Source organism: Belonocnema kinseyi, chromosome 4 (genome assembly GCF_010883055.1).
Source record: "Belonocnema kinseyi isolate 2016_QV_RU_SX_M_011 chromosome 4, B_treatae_v1, whole genome shotgun sequence".
In the NCBI taxonomy this organism is placed as follows: Eukaryota; Metazoa; Arthropoda; class Insecta; order Hymenoptera; family Cynipidae; genus Belonocnema; species Belonocnema kinseyi.
The window spans coordinates 93,032,297-93,044,319 of NC_046660.1; the positions used below are offsets into that span (position 1 = coordinate 93,032,297).

At 32.1% G+C, this 12,023-nt stretch overlaps 1 protein-coding gene across 15 annotated transcripts in view; it reads left to right on the top strand.

Annotated features, from left to right (window-relative positions):
* Positions 1–12,023, top strand: part of LOC117170478 (MAP7 domain-containing protein 2) — a 319,741-nt gene that overhangs the window by 202,695 nt on the left and 105,023 nt on the right. For 2 of the 15 annotated variants that reach the window (XM_033357184.1, XM_033357178.1), the window contains exons 1-2: positions 3,132–3,467; positions 6,961–7,199. The exons of 10 other annotated variants lie outside the window; for them this stretch is intronic. In XM_033357184.1, the coding sequence (XP_033213075.1) occupies positions 3,205–3,467; positions 6,961–7,199 (502 nt within the window). In that variant the 5' untranslated portion in view covers positions 3,132–3,204. Of the gene's footprint in view, positions 1–3,131; positions 3,468–6,960; positions 7,200–12,023 lie in introns of those variants that run through there. 3 more of the 15 variants (XM_033357181.1, XM_033357180.1, XM_033357183.1) reach the window with 2 other exon arrangements.

A 12,023-nucleotide genomic window follows, 5' to 3' on the forward strand; every position in this document is an offset into this window, starting at 1 on the left:
ATTGTATATATTTATATTGATTCAATAACTTAATACCTAGAAAGCACATATCACTGTTTTTGAACTGAAAATAGGATTTTTCGTCAACCTCCAAAGTTGTAAAAACGTTCGCTGATTTATCTAGAAACTACCATCTTATTTTCTCTTTTACTTAATAATTTGATTTTCGAGAGCGTTCTTTTATCTCCTGTAAAATCGTAAAAATGTGGGTTGGACCCTTATGGCATGCTACCTTTCAATTAGTATGCATGCCCGATATTTCTTTGAAATAAGTCTGTAAGATTTTAGGTTAAAAAATTTACTTTATTCATAGATATTGGCTATAGTCTACCGTACTTCGGTGCAGAAGTTCTTGATAAAAATTTAGTTTAAAAAGTTGCAGAAATAATTGGAAAAATCTAAAAATTGAGAGACTGGATAATACCAACTTTTCGACTTTAAAAATGGAAAAGCTTAACCCTGATTTTAATATTAAATAAAAATCTGCTTTTTCTTTTTAAACTCGGATTTACCCATGAAATATGCTGATTTTTGAATTTTTGTTGTTGACCAGGATGTGTGACGGCCCTGGGGGTAGCTACTCTCATACGCTGACGCGTCTCTCCTTCTCGTACACACTTCTCTGTCTCACTCTCGCGCATTTGCTGGTGTTCCTCGCTCAGTTCTCGCTTGGAACCCGCCACGTTCAGTGCTCGTCCTTAAAGGCTCGTCCAGACGTCGACGTCGCGTGCGCGACGTATGTCCTCTTCCGGGATGACGTGCCGCGCCACAAGGACGTTCTCTTCTGTTTCCAAACAAATGTCTTCCTTGTCAATCTAGTTGCCAAAAAAACATTGCGAGTATAATTTACGACCAGACCAGAAAACGTAAATTGCCCTCATTGTCAGAAATTCTCGTCTCTTTGGCACCAAGCGATATCGAACCGGAAATCCATCTCGTGCCGTGGCTCAAACAGGGAAAAAATAATCTTAAACGCTTTTCCTCGAGTGGGTGGGAATCTAATTGCAGATCCCGTTAAAGACAAATTAGATCTGTCTGATCGCTTCTACCTTGAAATACCTAAGATATATTCGAGGGGTGATCTTTAAACACTCTTAAATACAGACAGCTGTCTCGATGATTGTTAATTTAAGTCTCGTGAATTAACTTGTTTGTGAAAGTGTTTAGTAACCAGTTTCACCTCTAGTTGTAGTTTAAAACAAATGGCGTAGAATGGGCAGTTTATTTGAGAAAAATGTTGTTGCTTTAAAAATGTCATTTGTTAGCTGAAGACGTTGCTGAATTGTAATAATAGCATAATTGAATAATATTTAAGTCATAAATTACAAAGAAGAAAAGATTGGTGCACCTCAAAGGAAAAGTGAATTAAAAAGAAAGATATACAAACATAAATACTGGGGAAATGAGCTTAAAGTAACTTCATATCTTGACTATAGCAAGTTAAAGAAATTTTTTTAATAAAAAATATATAAAATAAGTTAATTTTAGTTTTTCTAAAGTATTACACCTGCGCCAAGTTGCTTGCCACTTCGGGTGATTTGGCACACTACTATATTTCGATGGGTTCTACGAATATTAAGCTATTGTTCAAATACCGTTAAGAAAGCGTCTATCATCTTATTACAAATAAGATTTAGTGTATCTTTCCTCTATGGATAAGGATTAGGCTAACTCCATGTAGCCAAGTTTTCAGGAGGAATAAATAATCTATTATTTGTCGGAACATTGCCTGCAAATTCAAAACCCTGGTATTTTGTATTACATTTTGTAATGTAATTTAGTCTCCTATAACTTTCAAAACAGGAGATTTTGAAGGACTTTTATTTCTTTTATGACTTTTGCTTGTTTACAAAATCGGATGCAAAATGAAGTTAGCCTAATTATTATCCGTAGCGGAAAGATAGACTAAAGCTTATTTGTAATAAGATGATAGATGCTTTCTTAACGATAATCAAACAAGAGCCTTATATTCGTAGAGCAAATCCATTTGTTGTATATCTTGTATTAAGTTATTTAAATTTCAATTCAATTTATAGTTAAAAAATCGCTCTAATAAACAATTTAAACCAGCAGATAAACTCACATGCGATTTGCACTAATTAAATACTTTTCGCAAAAAAGGTTTATTTACTTTACGAAAACCTTTTCTTTAGTCTTGGGCTTAAAGATAAATTATTATTAAAGTGTTGGATTGGTCAGGTAAATGCAAAATTTAAATATTTAATTTAATTCAATTAATTAATTAAATTTAATATTTAAAATTTAAATGGGTGATAAAATTGAAAGATTTTAACTAAGAAGTTTAATTATTACATTATCATGGGTAAGAAAGTATAATATTATAAGAATTGGATGAAAATAAGGAGCTACTATTTTTAACTGAAGTAATGACTAGTTTTGCACGCTGTTGAAAGTATTTTGAAACTTTTTATGGGGACTTTATCGAATGATGGTGATTTGAGAAAACTCGAAATAAGTTTTCTGGATATGTTGACTGGTGTAAAGTGAACATTCCCCGTAGATATAAAAAACGTAAAAGTTCAAACAGCTGGCAGCGAGCCACACGGTTTTATTGCAACCGGTGGTGCGTTCTTAGTCTTAAGGTTGGGTTGTTAATTAACCGATAACTCTGTCACTGCAATATTTCAGTGGCAGCTATCAGATCCCTAACTTGCTTTGTAAGCAAATTTGGAGTTTACTAATTTAGCTACAAATTGTAGCACTCAGAATAGTTAAAACATTTTTATATGAGAGGGATGCCAAAGGGATAAGTTATTAAAGGTTTACAAAATAAATATGCCATAACTACATCCAATTTATAATCAACTTCTTCGCGTCTTAAATTTTTTATTTTCATAAAAACTAATTTTGTAAGCTCGGTATTGCAGTTGTCAAAATTCTAAAAATATTGAGCTTTGTGAATAAAGTCGTGATCAAAGGGAAGATTTGGTGCCAAAGAGGAGCGAGATAAGTATCATTTGATAAGACCCAAAGCGCAAATTCGATATTTGAAAGTAGCTTTGGATCAGCTGAGAAGAAGAGAATAGAAGATCTTATCTTGAGGTTAGGAAATTCTATCATATGATTCAGAAAGAATGTGATAGAAGCTGATAAGGAGCAAGATGATCGGTGGGTGATCAGTTGGTGCACGAAAGTGAACGGCGGAAGAAGGGCCGGTCCGGAAAGGGCAATGGGGGAAGAAGCATGTTCTCCGAACTGTGCAGGGAGACTCTCCGGAAGGCAGCTGTCTGCTACAGTTCTGGTCGAACCGGAAGTCCCTCACCATCGCCACCAACGTCTCCGCCTCAATCACCAGCCAAGGAAGCAAAGACTACTGCCAACACTGAATTGGCAAATGTCTGTGACCCCATCGTCGAGGTCAAGGACGCCGGAACATCCTGCAGACGATCCACTGAGATCCGTGACTTCACCACCCGGAGATCGTCCTCCTCTGTTGATTTCAGGGAGTACGTTTACGCGCCAAATTCAAAGCAGGCTGGCCGCAGGTCCGGAAATTATGAACATCAGGGAAAAATCTGGGATTTTTAAAATATCAGGGAACGAAATTCTGTCGAATTAAACTGAAACGATTGAATCCAGGCGTATACCTATTTCTGAATTTTCTTGAATTATTCCAAAATATTTCAGAGTATTTTAAAAGTTTCTAAGAAAAGTTGTAATACATTTCAATAATTTAAAGGTATATTAATAGATGTCAATGATTTTAGGGTGGTTTTTAAATTCCAAAGAATTTTCAAGTGCTTCAAAAAGTTTCAGGGGCTTTCAACCGAATTTTAAGGTTTTAAAATATTTTAGGGTAAGCCGAGAGTATCAATGATTTGAATGGATTTTAAAAGCTCTTATCAAGGTATATTAAAGAATTTGGCAGCATTTTAGGAAATACCATCAAATTTCATAGAATTTAACTGGATTTTACAATACTTTAATAAATTTAAAAGATTTTATTCACCAGAACTAAGATATTTCGTAGGTTTACTCAATTTTTCTAAATTCACTCAAATTTACTCAAGATAATGGTGTTTTTTCTTTTTTTTTTGTTGATTGCGTTAAGTTCATCTGGAAGTAACTCACCTGGCATTTTTATGTATTTGATCAAAACCTTTTGAATTCCCTTAAATCGCATTATCAATGCGCATTAGCAGGCTTACTATATAACTTGGAATACCTATCAAAGTCTTAAAATTTTTTGAAATAATCTGGAAAATCTGGAAAGATCTTGGAATTTTGAAAAAGATACTACAAATTTTTATTGTCATTCTTTTTTGAAGTTACTATGATATATTATATCATTTGTTACTACATAAAAAAATTTATTTATAATGAAATAATAGTCGAACAACTTTTAAAAAGTTGCAATTATTAATAATCTGATGTGCAGTACCGGCGAATATTATTTACACGCCAGTTTTTTGAACTGTTGCTAAAGTTTCTAATTTTTTTATAATGTTGCCATTGCAAAAAGACGTCAACTTTAGATGTTTTTGAAAAATAAATTTTAATTTGTCTTAAAAATTTTTTTAGAAGTTGACCTGGAAAACTTGGAAATGTCCTGAAATTTTAAAATCCGACTTACATAACAACCCTGATTAGTTACTTCGAGTCACTTTTTCGATTAGAAATTAGTCACTTTTACCGACTGTTTAGTTTTATATAAGTCATTTTTTCACTTTTTCCAAGTAAATTTGACTGTGACAGCTCTGAGATTAATAAATAAACAATTTATAACTATAAAATAAAATGTATTTCTTCATAAAATATTTTATATTAAAAATGTTGTACATTAGAAATTGATTCTTTAAATATTAATGGTCAGGGAAAATAAAAAATTATTCAGGAAAGTCTGCTAATTTTTTAAATTACGTTTTGTGGCCATCCTGCTTTAAAGCCATTTTACGGTAAGGTACTTTATTTATTTATATCAAAGCATAGTTTAGTAGAGTTTTAACATTTTAGAGGATTTCTTGTAGAAAGTACAAAATAAAAAGTAACACGGAAAATAAATTAGCATTGACTCAAGAAAGTATTAGTTTGAATACGTTACATTTTCTTGAGACAAGCCAAATTGAGCTGCCGGATCGAAGAAGGGCACATAAACTTAATTCGTCGAGAGTGGGGAGGCCCCTGGAAGTTTCCAAAAATATTTTCGGACTTTAATTTTTAAAGACTATTCCTAGATATAGAATTTCATTGCGCATGTTTTTTCCCTCAGGAAAAAAGTTTTAGCTTTTTTATTTTTCAATTAAAGTAAAATCTGGCTTTTCTGGAAAAATCAATTTCAATTCATTTTTTACTTCAACTCGTGCTCAGTCAGTCAGTTTTAAAGATTTTTTAATCAAATTTTCAGAGAATGTAGTTCGAAATGTCCTTCGACTGACAGAGCAAATGAATTTGAAAATTTATTTAAAAAAAATTGTTGTTAATTTTTTTCTGATGCGTGGCGCTTATCGCACTTCTCTAACTACCAGCGTTTCGTTTATTGAGCGAATTTTGAGCAACGAAAAAATTTCAGCGAGAAAGTTGTTAACAACAGTATAAAGAAGTTTTCTGGGAAATTTCAGCCCAATCGAATTTATATTTCAGAAATTATTAACGTCTTAAGCCGATAGCGGTTAGGCGACTCGCGCGCAGGCTGTAGCGAGAGTCTCAGATCCGATTCATAATACAGTTCACCGGCGCCAAAACTAAAAACTAATCAAGTGATCAGGTAGTATCAATGTATTATGCTCAAAGACTTTTCCATTCTGGATTTTATTTGAGATAGATATATTCTTTGCCCTGAAAGAAATAAAGGACATTTCGCTGATAAAATAGTCAGAACTTATTGCCGCTGATTTTCAACGAAATTTTACTGATTCAAATTCAGAATAAAATGTCTCACATTTATGAATTGATATTTGCAGTGAAAAAATGATCGCTATTATTTTTACGATATATTTTTTTACTGAATTTTTTTAAAATATAAAATTCACACCTTGTTTCTCTTAGTTTTTTAGCAAATTTTCCTCCCACTGTTTTTCATGTCTACTTCTTCTTCTACCTCTGGAATTCGCTTGCTGACATCATCTCACTACACTTTTGTTAAGAAATTAAAAATCCAGTGACTTTTCTCTTTCAGAAGGCAAAAAATACTAACGCTCTATTACAACAGGAATGAAAACCAAGTGTTTTCTCGATATTTCACTGTTTTAAATTCTACGAATTTGAAGCATTAAAAGATTCGCAGAAATTAAGAATCCGGTGAATCTCAACTATTAGATGTTTATGCTTTGTTCTAATTTTGTACAGTTTGTCATAAAAATAGAACCTAGCCGCTATCGGCTTAACACGTTAATAATTTCTGGAATTTCAATTCGATTGGGCTAAAATTTTCCTGATGAGCCCCACGTATCAGAAAAAAATTAACAACAATTTTTTTGTAAATAGATTTTGAACTTCCTTTTGCTCTATCAGTCTAAGGACATTTCGAGCTGCATGCGCCAAAAATTTTATTTAAAAATCTTAAAAACTAACTGACTGAGCTCGAGTTGAAGTTGAAATGAAAAATTCTTCGATCCGGCAGCTCAATTTTTTGGATCTAGAAAATATTGTATTATCCACATTCACCCCAATATTTTCTTGATTCAATGCTAAATTCTTTTCCGTGCATTTTAGATGGCTTGAAAACTACTTATCATTGCTAAAAACGTTTACGGAAGCAATTGGTAAACGAATTTTGTTTCCATTCAATTTGTAGAGTTTTCTACTGATTCAGATCTAGAGAACATTCTCCTCTTTAGTTTTTCTTAAGATTGTTTCCGGTTAATTAATTTAATAAACTTCCGAATCTAAACTGCTATTCGTGTTTTTGAACTAAAAGAAACTTTTGATCCTTCTCGCGGTATCACTTGATCTCCAGAGGCTTTGAATCTAGCATAAACGTACCAGGCACGTGTTTTGTAGAAAACGACCAGCAATGCCAACGGATTTCAGCAGAAGATCGCCAAGTCTCGATGGCAGAAGATCTCCTTACTCCACATCAGGCGAATCTAGGATCCATGGAAGAACCACGTCCCCAGACAAAGGACGTTCCGACGATAATGGAGGAACTTTCGATGGCGGAAAACAGGATCGAAGATACGAATGGGAGTCTCCGGGGCCTTCCCCAGAGCCCGAGGACTCCTCGACTTCTGGCGACGAAGGTACGCTTTGAATCCCTCATGATTCCCAATCACTCTCTCGCAAACGAATTCCCAACACCTCCATTATTTCCTCGAAAATGGATTCCAACTCGGCAATAGTCTCGTATTTATTTTTCATCTTCATTGTCTGGACGAAATAAATAATTACGAGCCCTTTTCCCTTGGTAAAAATAAAAAACTATAAGTTTCTGTAATGAACTAAGAATAATTAAAAATATTAAAATATCAGACTTCACAGTCAAAAATACTTTCAAAGCAGGACAAATAAGGGTGATTTTTGACAAACATAGGGGAATCGAATATGAGAAAGTTCTTTAAAAAAATATTAATGTAAATATCATATTGAATTCAATATAAATAGCCTTAAATTACTCAAATTTGGAGTCTAAATGTATTCCAATTTTTAATAAAATAGTTTATGTTGAACCAAGGCGGATGAATTCTTAATCCAAAACATCAATTTTAACATAATAGTTGAATTTTTGATAAAGAAAAAGATTATCTAAAAGAAATAGTTCATTTTCATATGCAATAATTAGGTTTTTAAGAATATAGTTCAATTTTTAACCAAATATGTAGTTGAATTTTCAAATTATAGGAACGCATTTTCAGCTCAGTAGTCAAATCTCCAAACAAAACCCGATTAAAATTCAACCAAAAACAGTTGCATATTCCACCAAATAGATGAATTTTTAATCCATAATGAATAAATTTTCAACAAAGGAGATTAATTTTTTACCAAAAATCAAAATTTGATCAAAATAGTTGAATGCTCAACTAACTGAATGAATTTTCATCAAAAAATGGAATGATTGATTAATTTGAGTAATTTGTAACAAAAAGATTGAATATTCACTCAAATAATTTAATTTTCAATCAAAGAGGTGAATCTTTGCAAAAAAAAATAATTCTTAACAAATAAGTTCAACTTTCAGCCAATTAGTTGAATTTTCAGTGAAGAAAGATCTGTTTTGAACCAAATAATTAAATTTTCAACGAAAAAGATGAATTTTACACCAAAAAGATAAATTATCAACTACAAAATTTGATTTTCTACTAAAAAAGACGAATTTCCAACAAAATTGTTAAATTTCGAAAGCCAAAAAGACCAATTATTTACAAGGCAGTTGAATTTTCAATTGAAAAATAGTGATAGTTTCATTTTCTTACCAGATTTTTCAATTTTCATGCCAAAAACGCTCATTTTCTACAAAATATTGAACATACGACACAAAAGTTAATCAACAACCAAATATATGAAACACGAGATGAAACATGAAAGTGATTTTTAAACTTATAAATTATTACAAGATATTGAACAATAACATTGCAGGTCCATCTTTCGGAAAATTTGTTTTTGCAATCAGGAAACGCAGTTATGGACGGTCCCTAGGTATCGTTCTCGTAAATAATAAATATTTTATTGTTAATTTTAATTTTATACAGAAGCAATCTTTGGCAAAGGGATACTTTTTTCTCACTATAATAAAGATTTATTCACACTTTCGGGAGGAGTATATCATTCGAAAAGCAATTGTTCTTCTAAATCCCCGGACGTCGTCCAACAACTAATTTAAAGTATTCCGACTGCGTCCGATCTAAAATCTAACGTCCGTAAATAAACTTTCTTTTACGTGACTTTGGCGGAAAATGTATATGAGCGGGTTGTAAAATAAAAAATATCAAATTTGACCGTTTTTTTAACATGGTTAGTCGATATAACTCGTAAACGATGCGTTTAATCGGCATACGTCACAGACGTGAATTTGCTCAGAACAAAAAAATTAACAAAATTCATGTATGTAGGACTATTATTGTTTAATTTTCATTGAAAAATAAACGAATTAACGTTTTTTGCGTTAAAATTAGGGATAACAAAATTATTATTTTTGGTTGTTAAAAATGAAGTTAGGCATTTGAGCATATCATGATTACATACTTTTCGATGCTATACAACAGCAAAAAAAATTGGTGAAGATTCATGTATGTGTTGTCTCACAATGTAATTGTTAATTAAGGCCTAAATATTTTTACAGCAATTTTCAAAATAACGTAGCGACAAAACTAGCCATCTCACATTAATGAAACTGGTATCAAATGAAAGTTTGAAGGGTTTACATTCATAATCTGTCGTTTTGGATATATTTTTTCATTTTTAATTATAATTATAGTGAATTGAAAATTAATTTAATTGTTAAGCCCATATACAATTAAATTGTCTCGGTTGTTTTTAAAACTAGAAAAATAAAACCGATGGCATTCAATAGCAGACCCGAAAACCTACATTTACCAAAAAAATAACATTTCTAGGACCAATATATTTGCAGTTATTATTACCTGAACTTACCTGTTAATTGCAGGTATGCAATTGTAGGTCTAGCAATGACAAAAATATGTTATTATACGTTTTAAGGACATCTCTTAGTGGTGAAATCGCATATGTTTTTGTATGCGCGCGGCTCGCTTCACTCGCAAGTTTGAGCGCGCCTAGGGCGCGCAAATGTTGGTTCTCGCGCTTCACGCTCAATGTCGTATTCATCTCGCGCTTCGCGCTCGATTATATATTTACCTCGCGCTACGCGCTCGGTCTTTATATTTTCGCACATTCTTGCTCAAACATTTTAAAATTAAGACTCAAAACATCCACCACTGTAATTTTGTAATTGTGAATTCTCTTATGTTAAAAGAGAGTTTGAGCGCACCTACGGCATGCGACTAATGGCAATCGCACGCCGCACTTGGTCTTTGCATTTCTTCCACATTCGGACACACACCTTTTAAAATCAAAGGTGAACGGACCGGCAACTGTAATTTCGTAATTTTGAACTCTCTTTTGTTAAAGCTCTTTTGGCTTTAACGAACACATTCTCATCACGCGTCTCGTGCTTCGCACTCGATTTTGTCCAACATGTAAACTTTTCTACATTATACAAAACACTTTTATATCAATTATAATACATTTTTTATGTAATTCTGCCTGAGATTACTTATTAAACAATTGAAAAATAAAGGGGAAATTGTAGTTATCATGATTATTTTTGTATTTGTTTTTTATTTTTCTTGAAATTGTATTCTAAGCTGCTCTGAAACATGCATCATTTCAATAAATGTATATGATTGCAATTCATAATATGTATAAAAATTGAATCATACTAATTCTTATTTCCTTCTTTTTATAATTTTTTATTTTCAATGTTGTTTTTTACGATTGAATAAAAACTACTGCGCATCTGTATAGGGTTTAATACAGGAACCTATACAGGGTCCTATATAGGAGCCTATGTCCTCTTTCGTCTTTTCTGCGATTTTTCCAAAAAGTTCATTTTTGCATTTTTTATCTTATGTTTTACGATTAAAAGAAGATCTACTCGTCCAATGAAAAAATGATTAATAATAAATTTATAGATCTTTTTAGGTGAACAACTTTTGTCTGGTAATTTAAGTTCGTACCTTGTGTCGTTCTTTCAAACAAATTTAATATTTTTATTTTGAATGATATTTTTTACGACTAAAGCAAAAACTACGTGTCCTATCAAAAATTATAGATCTTTTTTGGATGAACAATTTTCGTCTCATTTTTTTTCGTAGCTTATATCGAAAAATGATTAATTATAAATTTATAGTTCTTCCCAGGGCGCGCAATTTGAGCTTTTTTTCGTATCTTGTATAGTTTGACCAAAAAATGGAATTTTTGAATTTTTCATTATTTTTGGTACGACCAAATTAGGAATGTTCAACTTTTCGACCAAATTAAAAAAGTTGTTATCGTAGTTCTGTAGGGATTTCAAAAAGCAAAGTTTTTCTTCTATTGGCTTTTTTCATATCATGCGTTGTTTGGCTTAAAATGCTCATTTCAGTTTGTTTTTTTGGATTTTGAAAATCCTCTAACTCTGATAATTTTCTTTTTATAGAAAAAAGTAATGGGGATAAACTGTTTAAGCTTCTGAGTACTATGAACAACCGTACATAGAATTTTTAAAACTTGAAAAAATGTGGTTTCAAAAACTTTTTTTACGATCAAATTTGGAATTTTCAACTTTTAGACCAAATTGAAAATGTTGTTATTATAACACAGGCCCACAAAAAAAACAAAAGTGTCTGTGCAATTGACCAGACCTATATATTCTTATGTATTTTTCGACGCTGAATCCGAATTTTGCAATAAAAAAGTAGGGTCCAGCTACTTTTTTATGGGGTTTTGCTCGAAAAACCTCATTTTTTACGGTTTTTTCATGGTTTTTTTTAAATAAAAAAAAAATAAAGAAAAATTTTATTTTTTTGACTTCAGAATCGAATTCTACGGGAAAAAATACATCGAAAACCATGTTTTGATTTTTTTTTTACAAAAATTTCAACCCACCATACGGCGATGAAAAGGCAGAAAATCGCGAAAAGTGAAAATTTGCTTCAAATTTGATTAAAATGACAATAGCAGGATTTCTGACACGCTTTTGACCTGTTTCTGAAGATGTTTCTCTCTTCATCATCCAGCAGTAATCTGCCAACATATTTATACCACATCGTCCTTGAAATCTGCGTTCAAATTTCTTCAAGTCTTGGTGAAACCTTTCTCCTTGCTCTTCACTAAAGTCCCCGTTGTTCTCAGGAACGTTGTTCTGCTTTCTCATCATCTTTCATATTTCTTTCAAAGTTTTCATCTCTAAATAGAGTACGAATATCAAAATTTTTGGGTAACACTAAAGACGTAAATTACAAAACTAATGTAAAAAAAATGGTACGCAACTTTGAAAAACTGGGCTGCCTAATGAACTTGAAGCTGCATTTCCTTGATTCACATATTGATCAATTTCCTGAGAACAACGG